Below are 22,059 nucleotides of genomic sequence, written 5' to 3'. Positions count from 1 at the left end.
GAACCCTGAATACGAAAGGTCAAAACAAAACAATAGGTACTACTTTCACTATCGTCGTCTGCAAAGAAAACCGAAAATGGTGAAACGCTTTGCTACGTACACAGAGGACGAAATTGCAAAGAAAAGATCGAACCTTACACCTGTGACTAGGAAAAGTTGCATAGACAGTTCCGTGCGGATCTTACCACGTATCAACGTACATCCGATGCTCAGAACCTACAGATGGGTGACGCTTTGGCGATTGAGGCTTCGTCTTCAGCTCTAACACGCACGCAGACAGGCAGGTCTAATCTGCACCAGCGGTGATGGAAGGTTTGGATTTAGAAACACTCGAATGTTACTTCGACAAGATAAACGAACCGAAAGACGAAAGTGTGCCCCAAATTCGGAAAATATTCTTTCAAAACTGCACTGTCTGTAAACAACATCAACATCACTGTGAGAAAAAGAACAATCCAAACACAATCAGTTCCCCTGTGTAACATTTCGGGTGGACTTTCCCACGACCTGACCTACAAAAATTCTCCGTGTTCGTTCGCGCTTTGCATTCAATCTGTGTTAGTGCGCGCGTGTGTTTGTGTGTTTAGCTTTCGTTGGTTTGTGCTGTTTGGTTCAAAAAAAGTTTATTTTTTTCATTGAAAGATTCAGAAACGTTGGTTGATACTTTGTTAAATGCATTCAACCAGAAAAAGACACGAAACGAATTGGATCTATCTTCTGCGCGCATGCGTGTGTACGGTATGTGTGAAAAGGCAATTGTGTTGTCAGTCTGGTTTTGTGCCTGTTATTTCGTCCCCAAAAACTCATTTATATCTTTCTATGCCTATGCTGTGAGACATAATCGCCATTACGAGCTCGTCGTGTGACAGAGAGTTTTCTTGCACACTCGACTGACTGCTGTTTCACTCCGGCTAAAGCCGTCGTGAAACATCTACAGTCTGTGTGCAAGAAAACTCTCTGTCACACGACGAGCTCGTAATAGCGGGTACTATCCCATCTCCCCCCTTTCCCCTATCCCATCTCCCCCCTTTCCCCGTCGCGATATAACCTTGAATGGTTGAAAACGATGTTGAACACCAAATAAAGAAAGAAAGAAAAGACTCTTTCACATCCCACACAAATCCTACTTGACATGAGTTATTTCTCAACACCTTTCATGGCGTTTGTCAGAAATCTGCTTGATACTTTTCAGTGTGGAGCATTTTAAAGCTTGGCCCTTGTCGTATGATGTTTAGAAAATAGGTGGATTTTGCGGAAAAATGACAAAGCTCCTTTCTGCCTTTATTCCGCTCGTTGCAAGTGATAATTAAGTTCTGTGCAATCCGCGAGGAAAAAGGCTTGGTGCTCAGCTCTCTTTCTGCGAAGATGATTGCAGTATGCTACGAATATGAATGAAGTGTAAAGAAGCATATTTGAATTGTTGAACGGATGTCGTTGAATCCAGGGCCGGACTACCGGGGGGGTTATGGGGGTTGCGCAACCCCCCCCCCCTAGCCTAAACATGTACCTTACTTATTTAATTTTTTTTATTATTATTGCTTATTTTATGCCGTTTCATGCAAGGAGCGACCATTTTCCTATCTCAGAATATGACCTACCCGTCAGCTTCAGGGGGCTTCGCCCCCTGACCCCCACAACGAGGGGGGGGGGGGGGGTGGGTGGGTTCTAGGGTTTTCGGACCCCCCCCCCCCCCAGCCAAAAAATAAAAATATTGAATGAGGTATGCATTTCTTTATTTTACATTGAGTTTCAATTTTTGGGATATTAATCAGTGACAAAATCTGCTGCCTGAAACTGGTAATGATCATCCTCAGAATGCACCAGATTGCACCATTTTGCATCCTTTTTTTCAAAATTTTCCGGGGGGGGCATGCCCCCGGACCCCCCTAGCAAGCTAGGCGCTTCGCGCCGTCGGCTCGGCGCTTTGCGCCTTCACACACATATCTTCACAATATACTTTTGAAAAAAAACAGTCATAAAATGAGCTGATCCGCCCCTGCCGCCAGGGGCGACATCCCCCTGGGCCACCACTGGCAACCCCCCCCCCTCCTCTTCGCCTAGTCCGGCCCTGGAATCATCGTGTGTGTGTGTGTGAGTGTGTGTGGTGTGTGTGTGTGTGTGTGTGTGTGTGTGTGTGTGTGTGTGTGTGTGAGAGAGAGAGAGAGAGAGAGAGACACACACACACACACATACACACCCACACACACACCACACACACACACACGCACACACACACACACACACACGCTGTTAAACACACACGCACATTGAAATACACATGCACGTGCACACCACCACAAGCCACCACCACCAACTCAAAATTTATCGGACACAAAGATTTCTTTAGTTCAATAAGTATATTATCAAGTGTATAACTTTACAATCTTCTTCAAATTTAGGTAAATAGAATTTTCAAAATTGAAATATAAAAATTTACTTTTGAAGCATAAACCTAGCAATGGGATACCTTTGCACTTTTGAGAATTCATATTCAGGTTTTCTGACCAATTTTTCAATCTTTCCATTTTTCTGTGTTCAGATTTTTAGCATGAGAAGTTTGTATTCCAGTTGCTATTGAATTGTATTATCTACCACGCATGGATCTGTAACACGCCGCTGAGATATAAACCGAAAGCAATCGCTAAATGTGCTCTTCCCTTTGTCCCGCTTTAAGTCATAGTCTTCTTTGAAGGAGTCATGAACTTGGTCCGATTTGGATGCCGTAAGTTCAGCGAGTTATATTTTGAGTAGAGATGGATTCACGAACTGGTTCCTTTTCGGATGTTGTAACATCAGCGAGTGCAGTTATACGGCGAAGAGTTGGATTCACAATCGAACTGGTTCCTTTTCGGATATTGTAACATCAGCGAGTGCAGTTATACGGCGGAGAGTTGGATTCACGAACTGGTTCCTTTTCGGATGTTGTAACATCAGCGAGTGCAGTTATACGGCGGAGAGTTGGATTCACGAACTGGTTCCTTTTCGGATGTTGTAACATCAGCGAGTGCAGTTATACGGCGAAGAGTTGGATTCATGAACCGGTTCTTTTTCTGAGAGTCGTTTTGTGCAGTAGATTTGTATAAACAGTGGCTGTCATAAAGATGATGTACCTGGGTTTGCTGAATGTCGTCGGGTGCTTTTACTCAAAGTGGAAATAGTCATTTTCAAGATTTTTCTTCTGCTGAACCTGGGAATGGAGCTAAATCCGCAGATAGATCGTTCTTGTTAGTTTCATTAGCGTCTGCTGAGTCGGCCGCTTTGTTCATGCTCGTCTGCTTTGTTTAACTCGGCAACCGCTCGAGAGTATACTTCCGAGTCTGCTGAAACTACATGTGCATATCGTTCCGCGGAATCAGCTGAAGGTTCTTCTGCAACCGCTTGAGAGAATTCTGCTGAGTCTGCTGAAGCTGTATGTTCATATTGTTCCGCGGATCCTGCTAAAGAATCCTCTGCAACCGCTTTGTTAGATTCTGCTGAGTCTGCTGAAGCTGCATGTGCATATTGTTCCACGGATTCTGCTGAAGAATCCTCTGCTACCGCTTGAGAGAATTCTGCCGAGTCTGCTGAAGCTGCATGTGCATATTGTTCCGCGGAATCTGCTGAAGAATCCTCTGCAACCGCTTGAGAGAACTCTGCCGAGTCTGCTGAAGTTCCGTAGGCATATTGTTCCGCGGAATCTGCTGAAGAATCCTCTGCAACCGCTTGAGAAAATTCTGTCGAGTCTGCGGAAGCTGCATGTGCATATTGTTCCGCGGAATCTGCTGAAGAATCCTCTGCAACCGCTTGAGAGAATTCTGCCGAGTCTGCTGAAGCTGCATGTGAACATTGTTCTGCGCATCCTGCTAAAGAATCCTCTGCAACCGCTTTCTTAGATTCTGCCGAGTCTGCTGAAGCTGCATGTGCATATTGTTCCACGGATTCTGCTGAAGAATCCTCTGCAACCGCTTGAGAGAATTCTGCCGAGTCTGCTGAAGCTGCATGTGCATATTGTTCCGCGGAATCTGCTGAAGAATCCTCTGTAACCGCTTGAGAGAATTCTGCCGAATCTGCTGAAGCTGCATGTGCATATTGTTCCGCGGAATCTGCTGAATAATCCTCTGCAACCGCTTGAGAGAATTCTGTCGAGTCTGCTGAAGCTGCATGTGCATATTGTTCCGCGGAATCTGCTGAAGAATCCTCTGCAACCGCTTGAGAGAATTCTGCCGAGTCTGCTGAAGCTGCATGTGCATATTGTTCCGCGGAATCTGCGGAAGAATCCTCTGCAACCGCTTGAGAGAATTCCGCCGAGTCTGCTGAAGCTGCATGTGCATATTGTTCTGCGGAATCTGCTGAATAATCCTCTGCAACCGCTTGAGAGAATTCTGCCGAGTCTGCTGAAGCTGCATGTGCATATTGTTCCGCGGAATCTGCTGAAGAATCCTCTGCAACCGCTTGAGAGAATTCTGTCGAGTCTGCTGAAGCTGCATGTGCATATTGTTCCGCGGAATCTGCTGAATAATCCTCTGCAACCGCTTGAGAGAATTCTGCCGAGAATGCTGAAGCTACATGTGCATATTGCTCTGCGGAATCTGCTGAAGGTTCTTCTGCAACCGCTCGAGAGTATACTTCCGAGTCTGCTGAAACTACATGTGCATATCGTTCCGCGGAATCTGCTGATGGTTCTTCTGCAACCGCTTGAGAGAAATCTGCGGAGTCTGCCGAAGCTGCATGTGCAGATTGTTCCGCGGAATCTGATGAAGAATCCTCTGCAACCGCTTGAGAGAATTCTGCCGAGTCTGCTGAAGCTGCATGTGCATATTGTTCCGCGGAATCTGCTGAATAATCCTCTGCAACCGCTTGAGAGAATTCTGTCGAGTCTGCTGAAGCTGCATGTGCATATTGTTCCGCGGAATCTGCTGAAGAATCCTCTGCAACCGCTTGAGAGAATTCTGCCGAGTCTGCTGAAGCTGTATGTTCATATTGTCCCGCGGATCCTGCTGAAGAATCCTCGGCAACCGCTTTTTTAGATTCTGCCGAGTCTGCTGAAGCTGCATGTGCATATTGTTCCACGGATTCTGCTGAAGAATCCTCTGCAACCGCTTGAGAGAATTCTGCTGAGTCTGCTGAAGCTGCATGTGCATATTGTTCCGCGGAATCTGCTGAAGAATCCTCTGTAACCGCTTGAGAGAATTCTGCCGAGTCTGCTGAAGCTGCATGTGCATATTGTTCCGCGGAATCTGCTGAATAATCCTCTGCAACCGCTTGAGAGAATTCTGCCGAGTCTGCTGAAGCTGCATGTGCATATTGTTCTGCGGAATCTGCTGAAGAATCCTCTGCAACCGCTTGAGAGAATTCTGTCGAGTCTGCTGAAGCTGCATGTGCATATTGTTCCGCGGAATCTGATGAAGAATCCTCCGCAACCGCTTGAGAGAACTCTGCCGAGTCTGCTGAAGTTCCGTAGGCATATTGTTCCGCGGAATCTGCTGAAGATTCTTCTGCAACGGCTTGAAAGAATTCTGCCGAGTCTGCTGAAGCTACATGTGAATATTGTTCTGCGGAATCTGCTGAAGGTTCTTCTGCAACCGCTTGGTTGAATTCTGCCAAGTCTGCTGAAGCTACATCTGCGTATTGTTCTGCGGAATCAGCTGAAGGTTCTTCTGCAACCGCTTGAGAGAATTCTGTCGAGTCTGCTGAAGCTGCATGTGCATATTGTTCCGCGGAATCTGCTGAAGAATCCTCTGCAACCGCTTGAGAGAATTCTGCCGAGTCTGCTGAAGCTGCGTGTGCATATTGTTCCGCGGAATCTGCTGAAGAATCCTCTGCAACCGCTTGAGAGAATTCTGCCGAGTCTGCTGAAGCTGCATGTGCATATTGTTCCCCGGAATCTGCTGAAGAATCCCCTGCAACCGCTTGAGAGAATTCTGCCGAGTCTGCTGAAGCTGCATGTGCATATTGTTCTGCGGAATCAGCTGAAGAATCCTCTGCAACCGCTTGAGAGAATTCTGCCGAGTCTGCTGAAGCTACATGTGCATATTGCTCTGCGGAATCTGCTGAAGAATCCTCTGCAACCGCTCGAGAGTATACTTCCGAGTCTGCTGAAACTACATGTGCATATCGTTCCGCGGAATCAGCTGAAGGTTCTTCTGCAACCGCTTGAGAGAATTCTGCCGAGTCTGCTGAAGCTGTATGTTCATATTGTCCCGCGGATCCTGCTGAAGAATCCTCTGCAACCGCTTTTTTAGATTCTGCCGAGTCTGCTGAAGCTGCATGTGCATATTGTTCCACGGATTCTGCTGAAGAATCCTCTGCAACCGCTTGAGAGAATTCTGCTGAGTCTGCTGAAGCTGCATGTGCATATTGTTCCGCGGAATCTGCTGAAGAATCCTCTGTAACCGCTTGAGAGAATTCTGCCGAGTCTGCTGAAGCTGCATGTGCATATTGTTCCGCGGAATCTGCTGAAGAATCCTCTGCAACCGCTTGAGAGAATTCTGCCGAGTCTGCTGAAGCTGCATGTGCATATTGTTCCGCGGAATCTGCTGAAGAATCCTCTGCAACCGCTTGAGAGAATTCTGCCGAGTCTGCTGAAGCTGCATGTGCATATTGTTCCGCGGAATCTGCTGAAGAATCCTCTGCAACGGCTTGAGAGAATTCTGTCGAGTCTGCTGAAGCTGCATGTGCATATTGTTCCGCGGAATCTGCTGAAGAATCCTCTGCAACCGCTTGAGAGAATTCTGCCGAGTCTGCTGAAGCTGCATGTGCATATTGTTCCGCGGAATCTGCGGAAGAATCCTCTGCAACCGCTTGAGAGAATTCTGCCGAGTCTGCTGAAGCTACATCTGCGTATTCATCTGCGGAATCAGCTGAAGGTTCCTGTGCAACTGCTTCAGAGAATTCTTCCGAATCTGCCGAGGATTTATGAGCGTATGTTTCAGAGAAATGTGCAGAATCAGCGGAAGAACTCTGTGTGTCTGTTGCAGGTCTTTCACGCAAGCGCTCATCCTGGACGATTTCGTGTTGTTCCGGTTTCCAAAGGTTTGTGTATCGCTGCACCAGACGGCCAAAATACTGAGACAGCGATGAGCGGATGCCATGCAGCAAGTCTCGATCAGCAGAAGCCGCCTGCACGCTGTCCCAGTTGGCCTTGTGTGCGAAGCGTTCTTCTCTGGACATGTCCTGGTGAACCTCTTCACTGCTGCTCGGTGCGGAGGCTTCTTCAGCAGGATGCGGATCTCCGTAGATCTCTTGGTCCCACGATTCGCTGCTCAGCTGGGCCGAGGAGGTATCGCTCTGAAACGACGAGTCCTCGTTGTTGGGCTGGTACGCGGATCTCTCGTACACGTTGGCATTGGTGGACCATACCGCCACAACGAGAAATAGGAGCACTTTGGACAGCATCTGAAACAACATCGACCAACCCGTTAAGCCTGATTTTTCTTTTCTTTCTTTATTTGGTGAAGGTTATATCGCGACGGGGAAAGAGGGGAGATGGGATAGAGCCACTTGTCAATTGTTTCTTGTTCACAAAAGCACTAATCAAAAATTTGCTCCAGGGGCTTGCAACGTAGTACAATGTATTACCTTACTGGGAGAATGCAAGTTTCCAGTACAAAGGACTTAACATTTCTTACATACTGCTTGACTAAAATCTTTACAAAAATTGACTATATTCTATACAAGAAACACTTAACAAGGGTAAAAAGAGAAACAGAATCCGTTAGTCGCCTCTTACGGCATGCTGGGGAGCATCGGGTAAATTCTTCCCCCCAACCCGCGGGGGGACCGGGGAGGGGTAAATTCTTCCCCCTAACCCGCGGGGGGTGGTAAGCCTGATATTAATTGGGCGAAGTCGACTTCGCGAAGTGTACGTCACGAAACTCGCTGCACGAAACTTTGGAACTGAATTTTTGTTAAAAAGACTTCGCAAAGTTCTACCGCGATGTCAACTTCGGGCTCAACGAAGGGGTGCCTTTACAATCTCATGAACCTTCTTTGGTTTGTGTTTAACATATTACACAGACTGTTTTATACACACGAGCAAGAGAATTCACCGATACGTGTATGCTTTGCGGAAGAACGCTTCTATATCAACCAGAAATAACTACGCAGACGGTATCCTAACTTGCCGCAAAGCATATGTTTCAGAAATGTGCTCATGTATAAAGAACATGTGGACTGGGTGGCCGAGTGGTAACGCACTTGCGCTCGGAAGCGAGAGGTTGCGAGTTCGACCCTGGGTCAGGGCGTTAGCAATTTTCTCCCCCCTTTCCTAACCTATGTGGTGGGTTCAAGTGCTAGTCTTTCGGATGAGACGAAAAACCGAGGTCCCTTCGTGTACACTACATTGGGGTGTGCACGTTAAAGATCCCACGATTGACAAAAGGGTCTTTCCTGGCAAAATTGTATAGGCATAGATAAAAATGTCCACCAAAATACCCGTGTGACTTGGAATAATAGGCCGTGAAAAGTAGGATATGCGCCGAAATGGCTGCGATCTGCTGGCCGATGTGAATGCGTGATGTATTGTGTAATAAAATTCCATCTCACACGGCATAAATACATCCCTGCGCCTTGAATATGTGCGCGATATAAATTGCATAAAATAAAATTAAATAAAAAAAATCCCTGCGCTTAGAACTGTACCCACGGAATACGCGCGATATAAGCCTCATATTGATTGATTGATTGATATGCTGAAGAAAATAAACCACACACACAACGAACACAACAAAAACCAAACTAACAAAGCTCCCAATAAAACAGGGAATGGGTATATACGACTGCAAGAACAGACATAGTCACATATAGTATAATATGATGAAGAAACAACACGGTATTGCAGAAGGAGGAAAACCCAGATGAGACCACTGCTGCAAAGAGCCAAGATACAATATCTGGAAGGCAGGGGCAAAGACGTTCGCATGAGTATGGTTATTGGGAAACGACACGGACTTAAAGGCACAGTAAGCCTCCCGTAAACCATCACAGAGCTCCCCGAGCGTCTACATACAGTACAAGCATACTTCCATTTGAACGCTCACCGAACGGGAACATCCTGGCTGCTTTCTGTCGAGCGTGAGAAATTTTCAAAGAATTTATTTTCGTGGACTTAGCCTTTAACAATAATGGCGCCTCGTTTTGGTGCTGGACGGCTGTTATGAATATTCAACTTACCGGAAATCACGCCCGGACCGTAAGCCTCCCGTAAACCATCACAGATACTGTCAGGCTTTTACACACAGTACAAACACCCTTCCATTTGAACGCTCACCAAACGGGAACATCCTAGGTGCCCTACGTAAAGAGCGAGCAAATTTTAAAGAATTAATTTTGCAGATTGTCAAAAATGAGTTACTTCCCTTCGGGTCTCATTCAGAAAAGCCCGGAAGCAGGGTCACGCAAGGGTCGTAGCAGACGACGGTTTATCAGTACATATCGCCGTTCTTCTCAACAGTCAAAAGCCATCGCTAGAGTTCTTGTGAACCACAGCCCTTTGTTTCGTGCATAAAAACGTGCTATTGTAGATATAGAGAATACTACATGGCTTGCTGTGTCGTACCACATATTGACTCCACGTATTGACCTTTTCAAATCAAGCCTTCTATATTCAGGTGCGGTCCTATGGAACTCACTTCCTATTTTTCTTAAGCATAAAACAAACACAGACAGCTTCAAAAAGAATTATATGTCGCACATAATGCAACTAAACATGTGCTGAATGGTTCAACAATTCATTTAAAATGTATGTGCATGTTAAACTAAATTATAATAATATGCAGATCTAAATTAAGATATGTTAAAAATTGACATATTTATTATTGGAAATTGTACTTAAAATGCAGCATGACAATTTTTTGTTTTATTTATTTTTTTTTTATTTTTTTTTTTTTATTTTTTTAATTTTTTTTTTTTTAATTAATATCTGTATATATATATAATGTGTCGCTGCCCTACACGCCACCAGGCGTGAAAGGCAGTAAGTAAGTAAGTAATATATAATGTATTATAAGTTTGATGTGATAGTTATTTGATTATATTGTTTTCTGTTCTTGTTGACCCTATATTAGGGCGAGGGCTGGATGTAAAAAAGCAATATTCTTGCTTATCTATTACCCTCGATAATAAAGATTTTGTCTTGTCTTGTCTTGTCTTGTCTTGTACCAGATTTACACGAGTTGGTTTTTTAAATATTGAACTGCGAGCGAAAGCGAGCTGTTCACTATTTGAAAAAGCAACGAGTGTAAATCTGGTACGACACAGCAAGCCATGTAGTATTCTGTTTATCCTACATTATATACTTCTGTGCCAGATCTAACTAAAAGTCACCGACAGCGCTATTGCCTTTGGATCAACCCGCTTTAGAACTTCAAACCACTTTACTCAATTTGACATTCATTCCTCCGCCATGACACACACTCTCAAACTAGGACAAAGTAGTTCGCCTTTGTTAACACTGTTAAGTTCAATATTGAACATTGATGAAATAAATTCGAACAACGAAATCATGGTCACTTCAAAATATACCAGATAAAAAGAAAAGCAGTGGCCACAGGATAAAAGAAACCAAAAGGAACAACAACAGCAAAGCATATCCTTCCGCGATAGGATTAGCTTGACCTTCCGGTTGATCCCATGTACTACTAATTTACATAGCTTGGCCTTCCGGTTGACCTCATTTACATGATATACACACGTGTGATTTGAACGATTTTTATCTCACGGGTATCTCTCTCACGTATGTAGGATAAAAGCTCACATCGAGTCGCACTCAAATGACTAACTGACGACTACATGGTGAAAAAGGGAAACTGGATCACACGGGTTCACGATGGCTCAGGGGTAAGATAAACCACGCAAAAATAAATTCTTTGAAAATTGTTCGCTCTTTACGGAGGGCACCGAGGATGTTCTCAATCGGTGAGTGTTTAAATGAAAGGGTGTTTGTACTGTGTGTAAAAGCCTGACCGTATCAGTGATGGTTTACGGGAGGCTTACTGTGCCTTTAACAAAGAAATACCTCTGTTATTCACCCTCTCTCCCAAACAGAAATCTCTGATTTCAAACGCAAAACAAAGTTCGATAAGTCGCCTTAATTTGAATAAAGGCGACACGTAAACATTTATATCACTTCTCCTGCATGTCTACCGAGGAACTAAACACATTTGTTTTGAACAAATCAAGTTAGTTTCGATGACTTCGTCATATCAGCAGTAGAAATTCGGTATAGCAGACCGATTCCTATACAGAACCCATACGGGTGTGTAAAAAAAATGAGACAGGAGTAAACCTTGCAGTGAAGCAAGATTCAGTGGGAAATAACGATGTCCCTTTGAGGGGAATGACTTCTGTCCTGGCTTGCTATTGGCACTAGAGTCTTTTTTTTTCTCATTAAGAGTGCATTACATTTTAGACTTACAATGAAGCCGGTGTATGTCAGGGCCGGACTACCGGGGAGGGTTATGGGGGTTGCGCTCCTAGCCTAAACATGTACCTCACTTATTTAAAACATTTTTTATTATTGTTTATTTTATGCCGTTTCATGCAAGGAGCGACCATTTTCCTATCTCAGAATATGACCTACCCATCAGCTTCAGGGGGCTTCGCTCTGCCCCTTGACCCCGCCAGGGGGGACATCCCCCTGGACCACCATTGGCAACCCCCCCCCCTCCCTCCTCTTAGCCTAGTCCGGCCCTGTATGTCTCATACACACTGGGATAGTGTTTAACTCTAACCGCGACAATTATCTTCAAAGGAAGGATACACCACAATCTAATACGCCACATAAAACTGAAAAACCTGGCTCCGGGTTGAACTGTTGAAGCATCATCAAGACAGATAAGGGGAAAAGTCTGATCCATGGCGTCGAAAAAAAGTATGCACTGAGACAAGGTATTTTTCAACCGAATGATCTTATGACTAAAACCATAATTTAACATAACGAAGGAGGGCGGAAATAAAGAAGAAGGAGGCAGAGAACGCTACATAGATATACAAAGAAAAGAAGAAGGAGAGAGAAGATATACAAAGAAAAGAAGAAAGAGAGAGAAGATTAAATAATATGTCGCCAGCCCCTGGGGAGAGAGACTTGGACCGACGAGCCTACACGAGAGGCTGCATGGACCTGCGGAGGCTCTACAAAAGGACCACCAGCTTTATAGCCAGAGCTGGACTCTTAGTGTTAAGGCGATCGACAAGAAGAAAAAACAATATGCAACCTATTAATGAAAAAACACACACAAAAAACACGAACAAAGCAGAACTCCAAAACAGACAGACAGACAGACTAACTCTGCATCGGCACCACGCTTGACAGGACTCCAAGACACGGGCAAACAGACAGGCGGACAGACTGACAGAAAGATAGACGGGCGGGCGGACAGACAGACAGACGGACAAACAAACTCACTCTCAAGTCAATTGTGGCCTGCATTCGGCAGCAGGCAGAGCAGGGTTCAGTTGCTTCTCAAGGATCGAATGAAAACACAGGCTCCGAGATTCTTCTTTTATACACCACATTCAAACCGTTCCGAGAACCGTTGTCGATAAGAACGCCACAAAACTGTTGTTCGTTTCTCAACTGTTTACGATCACGTGACAAACAACAGCTTCGTTTCACTCAGTGCAGACTGTAGGTTTCTGCACCCCCTAACCCCCTCCCCCTAACCCCTCCCCCTAACCCCCTCCCCCTAACCCCCTCCCCCTAACCCCCTCCCCCTAAAAACAAAAAAAAACAAAAAAAACTTGACAAACAAACACAAACACGTTTGGTGCGAAGGATCCATGGAAACGGTTGTTTGATTTTTGGTTGTCACTTGGGAACCATAAGCTTCATTTCAGTCGTTAAAGTGTTTTTGTTTGTCTATTTATTTTGCAGTCTAGCTGGTTAATTGTGTTGTTTATGCGTCGTTACAGTTGATCCAGGCCACGTGATAAATATTAGTTTTGTTTCATTCAATGGATTTCTCAGATTGTATCTTTGGTTGTGTGTCAAATGTTCGGTGGTGTTGAAAGCAACCGTTTATTGCCAAGAACGCTTGTAAACGTTGGGTCGTTTCTCGATTGTTTTGTTCCACGCGATAAGCTTCGTTGTTTTCATTGGTGTAGTTCTCGGACTTTGGTTCCTTTGGTTTTCCGTGTTGTTAGAAACGCAGTTCGTTCCGAGTACAATCTGAAGTATCTTTGGAATGACGTGAAAATAACAGATTGGATGGTGTGTGTGTGTGTGCGTGTGTATTGTATTGTATGGGGAGATTTATATAGCGCTTGACGTTCTCTAAGCGCTTTACATATTAATTTCTGCCGTGTGAGATGGAATTTTTTACACAATATATCACGCATTCACATCGGCCAGCAAACCTCAAGCCTATTATTAGGGCGAGCATTCACCTTTCACGGCCTTTATTCCAAGTCACACGGGTATTTGGTGGACTCATTTTTAGCTATGCCTATACAATGTCGTGGGATCTTTAACGTGCACACCCCAATGTAGTGTACACGAAGGGACCTCGGTTTTTCGTCTCATCCGAAAGACTAGCGCTTGAACCCACAACCTAGGTTAGGAAAGGGGGGAGTAAATTGCTAACGCCCTGACCCAGGGTCGAACTCGCAACCTCTCGCTTCCGAGGCAAGTGCGTTTACCACTCGGCCACCCAGACCTCTGTGTGTGTGTGTGTGTGTGCGTGCGCGCGTGTGTGTGTGTGTGTGTGTGTGTGTGTGTGTCACTGTGTGTGTGTGTGTGTGTGTGTGTGTGTGTGTGTGCGTGCGCGTGTGTGTGTGTGTGTGTGTGTGTGTGTGTGTGTGTGTGTGGAACATTCTTTTGTAGAATCAAAAGGTTTTTAATTAAATTCATAATGTTTCTGTTGAAATTGTGTACCAAATCGGAAGGGCGCTTTGATTAAACATTCCCGAAAACGTTAGCAACTTTCGGCAGGCAACAGACTATGAAACATTCTTTCTGGAGTCAAGTAGTTGAAATTAAATTCAGAGGTTTAAGTTTCTGTTGAACTTTTGTACCGAGTCAGAAGGACGCTTTGATTAGACGAAGAGAAAATTGCAAGGTGAGCGATATTGTGAGGGCGTGAGAAAAATGAAACTTCTGTGTGTGGTGAATTGATTGGTATTCTCGTTTTCTGTTATTTTTGTCCACACTTCAGGAGTCCAAGCCCTAGATGAGTCATAATCACCTGACCCCTCCAGCACCGTGCACTCACACACACACACACACACACACATTCACACACATACACTCACACACACACACATACACACTCACACACATACACACACACACACACACACACACGCACACACACATACACGCACACACACACACACACACACACAATAGGAAAATATGATTTTCCATCACTGTTTTGTTGTTTTGCCACTTTTTTCGAAGGGAGGGTTGGGAGTTGGTAAAGATCTAAACTTGATGCTCGACTCGTCGCTTGAAAGGGTGGAGGGTATTATTGGCGGGGGGGGGGGGGGGGGAGTAGGGAGAAGGGGGTCTTAAAAAGGAAGGGGTCTTCTATCGGGTAGGGTGGTCTGGGAGGATTGGGAGTAAGTACGGATTGGGTAGGGTCGTCTGGGGGGGGGGGGGGGGGGGGTTGGAAGTAAGAAGGGATTGGGTAGGGTGGTCTGGAGGGGATTGGGAGTAATAAGGGATTGGGTAGGGTGGTCTGGGGGGATTGGAAGTAAGAAGGGATTGGGTAGGGTGGTCTGGGGGGATTGGAAGTAAGAAGGGATTGGGTAGGGTGGTCTGGGGGGGATTGGAAGTAAGAAGGGATTGGGTAGGGTGGTCTGGAGGGGATTGGGAGTAATAAGGGATTGGGTAGGGTGGTCTGGGGGATTGGAAGTAAGAAGGGATTGGGTAAGGTGGTCTGGGGGGGGATTGGAAGTAAGAAGGGATTGGGTAGGGTGGTCTGGAGGGGATTGGGAGTAATAAGGGATTGGGTAGGGTGGTCTGGGGGGGATTGGAAGTAAGAAGGGATTGGGTAAGGTGGTCTGGGGGGGGATTGGAAGTAAGAAGGGATTGGGTAGGGTGGTCTGGAGGGGATTGGGAGTAATAAGGGATTGGGTAGGGTGGTCTGGGGGGGATTGGAAGTAAGAAGGGATTGGGTAAGGTGGTCTGGGGGGGGATTGGAAGTAAGAAGGGATTGGGTAGGGTGGTCTGGAGGGGATTGGGAGTAAGAAGGGATTGGGTAGGGTGGTCTGGGGGGATTGGGAGTAAGAAGGGATTGGGTAAGGTGGTCTGGGGGGGGATTGGAAGTAAGAAGGGATTGGGTAGGGTGGTCTGGAGGGGATTGGGAGTAATAAGGGATTGGGTAGGGTGGTCTGGGGGGGATTGGGAGTAAGAAGGGATTGGGTAGGGTGGTCTGGGGGGGATTGGAAGTAAGAAGGGATTGGGTAGGGTCGTCTGGAGGGGATTGGGAGTAATAAGGGATTGGGTAGGGTCGTCTGGGGGGGGGGGGGGGGGTTGGAAGTAAGAAGGGATTGGGTAGGGTGGTTTGGGGGGGATTGGGAGTAAGAAGGGATTGGGTAGGGTGGTCTGGGGGGGGATTGGAAGTAAGAAGGGATCGGGTAGGGTGGTCTGGAGGGGATTGGGAGTAATAAGGGATTGGGTAGGGTGGTCTGGGGGATTGGAAGTAAGAAGGGATTGGGTAAGGTGGTTTGGGGGGATTGGAAGTAAGAAGGGATTGGGTAGGGTGGTCTGGGGGGGGGGATTGGAAGTAAGAAGGGATTGAGTAAGGTGGTTTGGGGGGATTGGAAGTAAGAAGGGATTGGGTAGGGTGGTCTGGGGGGATTGGAAGTAAGAAGGGATTGGGTAGGGTGGTTTGGGGGGGTTGGAAGTAAGAAGGGATTGGGTAGGGTGGTCTGGGGGGATTGGGAGTAAGAAGGGATTGGGTAGGGTGGTCTGGGGGGATTGGAAGTAAGAAGGGATTGGGTAGGGGGGTCTGGGTGGGGTAACACGTCACTTTAGCGCCAGCACTACAGCGCCATACCTTTCAGCGCCACCATTTCAGCGCGGCGTCTTTTCAGCACCGTATTTTTTAGCGCCGTACATTTCAGCACGGGGGGATGTCAGCGCCGTACATTTTAGCGCCGGGAGACTTCAGCGCCGTACATTTCAGCGCCGTGAGTTACAGATCAAGTCTGAATGGTATGATGCACGTGGGCAACCAATCTTCGACTATTTTGAGGACACGTATATTGGCAGATCTCGCCGTCGTGGTCCTCGTCATCCGCCGACGTTCTTCATTGACATGTGGAACGTGCACGACCGCGTTCTCACTGATGCTGCCAAGTTCAACAACAGCTGTGAAGGGTGGTATCACGCCTTTCAGAACGTGGTCGGGGCGTGCTACCCCAATCTTTGGAGGCTGATAGAGGCCCTCAATAAAGAACAGGCACTAGTCCAGGCGGACGTCACACGTCTACTGGGAGGCCAGGCTCCAGCGCCTTTTACAAAGACTTACAGAAACGGATAAAGACGATCGTTAGACAATACAATGACGGAGGTCGGGGGCTGCTTGAAACAATGGAATGACTCGCCTTTGCTTTCATGTTCTAGTGTTGACGTCTTCAGAGACAAGCTATTCAGTACGTCAGGCGACGCGGTGTGATCTTGAACTGGCGCCTACCGCTATTCATTATGGGCACATTGCAATCTAATTCATTTAATGACATTTTACTGATTATACTGATTTAAATGGACATTTTAATTCATACGCTTTATTGAGAAATAAAGGTAAAGAATAGATTTTTGTGGGATAAACTCAATCAAGCCTATTAGTCACTCAGTTTTGCAGTTTCGCAGACACTTTTATACACACACACACACAAACACACACACGCACACACACACACGCACACACACACACACACACACACACACACACACTCTCTCTCTCTCTCTCTCTCTCTCTCTCTCTCTCTCTCTCTCTCTCTCTCTCTCTCTCTCTCTCTCTCTCTCTCTCTCTCTAGCGCTATAATGTACAGCGCTACAATGTACGGCGCTAAAATTTCGCCACGCTGAAAGGGACGGTGCTGAAAAGTCCCAACGCTGAAGTGTACGGCGCTGAAGTATTTTCGCGCTGAAGTGTATGGCGCTGAATTTCTGGTGCTGAAGTGCTGGCGCTGAAGTGACATGGAACCCTGGGTGGATTGGGAGTAAGAAAGGATTGGATAGGGTGGTCTGGGGGGGGATTAGAAGTAATAAGGGATTGGGTGTGGATTGGAAGTAAGAAGGGATTGGGTAGGGTGGTCTGGGGGGATTGGGAGTAAGAAGGGATTGGGTAGGGTGGTCTGGGGTGGATTGGAAGTAAGATGGGATTGGGTAGGGTGGTCCGGGGGATTGGGAGTAAGAAGGGATTGGGTAGGGTGGTCTGGGGTGGATTGGAAGTAAGATGGGATTGGGTAGGGTGGTCCGGGGGATTGGGAGTAAGAAGGGATTGGGTAGGGTGGTCTGGGGTGGATTGGAAGTAAGATGGGATTGGGTAGGGTGGTCTGGGGGGATTGGGAGTAAGAAGGGATTGGGTAGGGTGGTCTGGGGTGGATTGGAAGTAAGATGGGATTGGGTAGGGTGGTCCGGGGGATTGGGAGTAAGAAGGGATTGGGTAGGGTGGTCTGGGGGGGATTGGGAGTAAGAAGGGATTGGGTAGGGTGGTCTGGGGAGATTGGGAGTAAGAAGGGATTGGGTAGGGTGGTCTGGGGGGGATTGGGAGTAAGAAGGGATTGGGTAGGGTGGTCTGGGGAGATTGGGAGTAAGAAGGGATTGGGTAGGGTGGTCTGGGGGGATTGGGAGTAAGAAGGGTTTGGGTAGGGTGGTCTGGGGGGGATTGGGAGTAAGAAGGGATTGGGTAGGGTGGTCCAGGGGATTGGAAGTAAGAAGGGATTGGGTAGGGTGGTCTGGGGGGATTGGGAGTAAGAAGGGATTGGGTAGGGTGGTCTGGGGGGGATTGGGAGTAAGAAGGGATTGGGTAGGGTGGTCCAGGGGATTGGAAGTAAGAAGGGATTGGGTAGGGTGGTCTGGGGGGGATTGGGAGTAAGAAGGGATTGGGTAGGGTGGTCTGGGGGGATTGGAAGTAAGAAGGGATTGGGTAGGGTGGTCTGGGGGGGATTGGGAGTAAGAAGGGATTGGGTAGGGTGGTCCAGGGGATTGGAAGTAAGAAGGGATTGGGTAGGGTGGTCTGGGGGGGATTGGGAGTAAGAAGGGATTGGGTAGGGTGGTCTGGGGGGATTGGAAGTAAGAAGGGATTGGGTAGGGTGGTCTGGGGGGATTGGGAGTAAGAAGGGATTGGGTAGGGTGGTCTGGGGGGATTGGAAGTAAGAAGGGTTTGGGTAGGGTGGTCTGGGGGGGATTGGGAGTAAGAAGGGATTGGGTAGGGTGGTCTGGGGGGATTGGAAGTAAGAAGGGTTTGGGTAGGGTGGTCTGGGGGGGATTGGGAGTAAGAAGGGATTGGGTAGGGTGGTCTGGGGGGATTGGAAGTAAGAAGGGTTTGGGTAGGGTGGTCTGTGGGGGATTGGAAGTAAGAAGGGATTGGGTAGGGTGGTCTGGGGGGATTGGGAGTAAGAAGGGATTGGGTAGGGTGGTCTGGGGGGATTGGAAGTAAGAAGGGTTTGGGTAGGGTGGTCTGGGGGGATTGGAAGTAAGAAGGGTTTGGGTAGGGTGGTCTGGGGGGATTGGGAGTAAGAAGGGATTGGGTAGGGTGGTCTGGGGGGATTGGGAGTAAGAAGGGATTGGGTAGGGTGGTCTGGGGGGATTGGGAGTAAGAAGGGTTTGGGTAGGGTGGTCTGGGGGGGATTGGGAGTAAGAAGGGATTGGGTAGGGTGGTCTGGGGGGATTGGGAGTAAGAAGGGATTGGGTAGGGTGGTCCGGGGGGATTGGGAGTAAGAAGGGATTGGGTAGGGTGGTCTGGGGGGATTGGGAGTAAGAAGGGATTGGGTAGGGTGGTCTGGAGGGGATTGGGAGTAAGAAGGGATTAGGTAGGGTGGTCTGGGGGGATTGGGAGTAAGAAGGGATTGGGTAGGGTGGTCTGGGGGGATTGGAAGTAAGAAGGGATTGGGTAGGGTGGTCCAGGGGATTGGAAGTAAGAAGGGATTGGGTAGGGTGGTCTGGGGGGATTGGGAGTAAGAAGGGATTAGGTAGGGTGGTCTGGGGGGATTGGGAGTAAGAAGGGATTGGGTAGGGTGGTCTGGGGGGATTGGAAGTAAGAAGGGATTGGGTAAGGTGGTCTGGGGGGGGGATTGGAAGTAAGAAGGGATTGGGTAGGGTGGTTTGGGGGGGGGGGGGATTGGGAGTAAGAAGGGATTGGGTAGGGTGGTTTGGGGGGGGGGGGATTGGGAGTAAGAAGGGATTGGGTAGGGTGGTCTGGGGGGATTGGAAGTAAGAAGGGATTGGGTAAGGTGGTCTGGGGGGGGGATTGGAAGTAAGAAGGGATTGGGTAGGGTGGTTTGGGGGGGGGGGGATTGGGAGTAAGAAGGGATTGGGTAGGGTGGTCTGGGGGGGGGGGATTGGGAGTAAGAAGGGATTGGGTAGGGTGGTCTGGGGGGGGGGGGGGATTGGGAGTAAGAAGGGATTGGGTAGGGTGGTCTGGGGGGATTGGAAGTAAGAAGGGATTGGGTAAGGTGGTCTGGGGGGGGGATTGGAAGTAAGAAGGGATTGGGTAGGGTGGTTTGGGGGGGGGGGGATTGGGAGTAAGAAGGGATTGGGTAGGGTGGTCTGGGGGGATTGGAAGTAAGAAGGGATTGGGTAAGGTGGTCTGGGGGGGGATTGGGAGTAAGAAGGGATTGGGTAGGGTGGTCTGGGGGGATTGGAAGTAAGAAGGGATTGGGTAGGGTGGTCTGGGGGGGATTGGGAGTAAGAAGGGATTGGGTAGGGTGGTCTGGGGGGATTGGAAGTAAGAAGGGATTGGGTAGGGTGGTCTGGGGGGGATTGGGAGTAAGAAGGGATTGGGTAGGGTGGTCTGGGGGGATTGGAAGTAAGAAGGGATTGGGTAGGGTGGTCTGGGGGGGGATTGGAAGTAAGAAGGGATTGGGTAGGGTGGTCTGGGGGGGGATTGGGAGTAAGAAGGGATTGGGTAGGGTGGTCTGGGGTGATTGGGAATAAGAAGGGATTGGGTAAGGTGGTCTGGGGGGGATTGGAAGTAAGAAGGGATTGGGTAGGGTGGTCTAGGGGGGGATTGGAAGTAAGAAGGGATTGGGTAGGGTGGTCTGGGGGGATTGGGAGTAAGAAGGGATTGGGTAGGGTGGTCTGGGGGGGGATTGGAAGTAAGAAGGGATTGGGTAGGGTGGTCTGGGGGGATTGGAAGTAAGAAGGGATTGGGTAGGGTGGTCTGGGGGGATTGGGAGTAAGAAGGGATTGGGTAGGGTGGTCTGGGGTGATTGGGAATAAGAAGGGATTGGGTAGGGTGGTCTGGGGGGGATTGGAAGTAAGAAGGGATTGGGTAGGGTGGTCTGGAGGGATTGGGAATAAGAAGGGATTGGGTAGGGTGGTCTGGGGGGATTGGGAGTAAGAAGGGATTGGGTAGGGTGGTCTGGGGGTATTGGGAGTAAGAAGGGATTGGGTAGGGTGGTTTGGGGGGGATTAGAAGTAAGAAGGGATTGGGTAGGGTGGTTTGGGGGGGATTAGAAGTAAGAAGGGATTGGGTAGGGTGGTCTGGGGGGATTGGAAGTAAGAAGGGATTGGGTAAGGTGGTCTGGGGGGATTTCGAGTAAGAAGGGATTGGGTAGGGTGGTCTGTGGGGGGTTGGGAGTAAGAAGGGATTGGGTAGGGTGGTCTGGGGGGGATTGGAAGTAAGAAGGGATTGGGTAAGGTGGTCTGGGGAGATTGGGAGTAAGAAGGGATTGGGTAGGGTGGTCTGGGGGGATTGGGAGTAAGAAGGGATTGGGTAGGGTGGTCTGGTGGGGATTTGGGAGTTTGAAGGGATTGGGTAGGGTGGTCTGGGGAGATTGGGAGTAAGAAGGTATTGGGTAGGGTGGTCTGGTGGGGATTGGGAGTAAGAAGGGATTGGGTAGGGTGGTCTGGGGGGGATTGGGAGTAAGAAGGGATTGGGTAGGGGGGTCTGGGGGGATTGGAAGTAAGAAGGGATTGGGTAGGGTGGTCTGGGGGGATTGGAGGTAAGAAGGGATCGGGTAGGGTGGTCTGGGGGAATTGGAAGTAAGAAGCGAGGAAGTAGTCTATAGGGTGGGGTATTAAAGTAGAGCGAGTCTTCTATTGGGTGTTTGTGTGTGTGTGTGTGTGTGTGGGTGGGGGGGGGCTGTCTTTAAAGAGGGGTTCCACTGTTATTGGACGTGACGAAGGCGAGTAGTATAAACAATTTTTTTTCTGTCAGTGTTTGCACTGTGTTATGTCCTTCTCCTACAAGCGTTCATGGATTTGTACCAGCTGTTAGTTTGCCATCCGAATACCGTTTATCTTGGTGTACAGAGCGTGTATCCCTTGCAATTTATAAATCTGTGTTTTACACGAGCAAGAGAGAGAGAGAGAGAGAGAGAGGGGGAGAGAGAAAGAGCGAGAGAAAGAGAGAGAGAGAGAGAGAGAGAGAGAGAGAGAGAGAGAGAGAGAGAGAGAGAGAGAGAGAAGACAACGGTTAATTTCCTTATTGCTACGTTACATTGATTTGTGCCCTGTTCCGTGTTTATTTTTTCCATCACAGTGTGTGTGTGTGTGTGTGTGTGTGTGTGTGTGTGTGTGTGTGTGTGTGTGTGTGTGTGTGTGTATGTGTGTGTGTGTGTGTGTGTGTGTGTGTGTGTGTGTGTGTGTGTGTGTGTGTGTGTGTGTGTGTGTGTTTGGTTGCTTGTTTCGGAGAATGGCATATAATGACGTATTTTAAAATACAACCGAGAGCACTACAGACTCGTTGGAAATTCTTTATTTTTTCTTATTCTAACTCACACCAGAATGTTACTTTCACATTGAAGCAAAACACACCATCATATACAACAAAAATGATGCAGAAAAAAATAGATTGAACACGCAAAAAGATGTCAATTCTCAATATGAAAGGTAACAGGATGTAAGTCAGTTGGGATAATCAGGGAAACATTATAACGGGAAAAATGTTGCGACAAAAATCCAAAAGA

At 47.8% G+C, this 22,059-nt stretch overlaps 2 protein-coding genes across 2 annotated transcripts; one reads left to right on the top strand and one right to left on the bottom strand.

Moving 5' to 3' along the window:
- Window positions 1-2,338: 2,338 nt before the first annotated feature.
- LOC138952381 (platelet binding protein GspB-like) lies at window positions 2,339-12,562 on the bottom strand. Its single transcript, XM_070324043.1, has 2 exons — window positions 12,383-12,562; window positions 2,339-7,374 (listed from the first exon to the last, which is right to left on the bottom strand). The coding sequence occupies exons 1-2, from the start codon at window positions 12,404-12,406 to the stop codon at window positions 3,235-3,237; spliced, it is 4,164 nt and encodes a 1,387-aa protein (XP_070180144.1). The 5' UTR covers window positions 12,407-12,562; the 3' UTR covers window positions 2,339-3,234.
- A 3,676-nt stretch (window positions 12,563-16,238) lies between these two features.
- Window positions 16,239-18,184, top strand: LOC138953390 (buccalin-like). Its single transcript, XM_070325190.1, has 4 exons — window positions 16,239-16,419; window positions 17,298-17,376; window positions 17,798-17,998; window positions 18,079-18,184. Exons 1-4 carry the CDS (start codon window positions 16,239-16,241, stop codon window positions 18,182-18,184), a joined length of 567 nt encoding a protein of 188 aa, XP_070181291.1.
- The last annotated feature ends 3,875 nt before the right edge of the window (window positions 18,185-22,059 follow it).

This window comes from Littorina saxatilis, linkage group LG17, assembly GCF_037325665.1.
Source record: "Littorina saxatilis isolate snail1 linkage group LG17, US_GU_Lsax_2.0, whole genome shotgun sequence".
Classification (NCBI taxonomy): domain Eukaryota; kingdom Metazoa; phylum Mollusca; class Gastropoda; order Littorinimorpha; family Littorinidae; genus Littorina; species Littorina saxatilis.
This window is presented reverse-complemented; position numbering and strand designations above follow the sequence as displayed.

What these genes read in the sequence shown, in the direction of transcription:
- LOC138952381 (XM_070324043.1), bottom strand. Translation starts at nt 12,406, where the DNA reads ATGCAGGCCACAATTGACTTGAGA. An exon ending in AGGCCACAATTGACTTGAGA is followed by an intron (nt 7,375 to 12,382) that starts GTGAGTTTGTTT and finishes ATGTTGTTTCAG; the next exon opens with ATGCTGTCCAAAGTGCTCCT.
- LOC138953390 (XM_070325190.1), top strand. Translation starts at nt 16,239, where the DNA reads ATGTGGAACGTGCACGACCGCGTTCTCACTGATGCTGCCAAGTTCAAC. An exon ending in CGTCACACGTCTACTGGGAG is followed by an intron (nt 16,420 to 17,297) that starts GCCAGGCTCCAG and finishes GTGGATTGGAAG; the next exon opens with TAAGATGGGATTGGGTAGGG. An exon ending in GTAAGAAGGGATTGGGTAGG is followed by an intron (nt 17,999 to 18,078) that starts GTGGTCTGGGGG and finishes GGGATTGGGTAG; the next exon opens with GGTGGTCTGGGGGGGATTGG.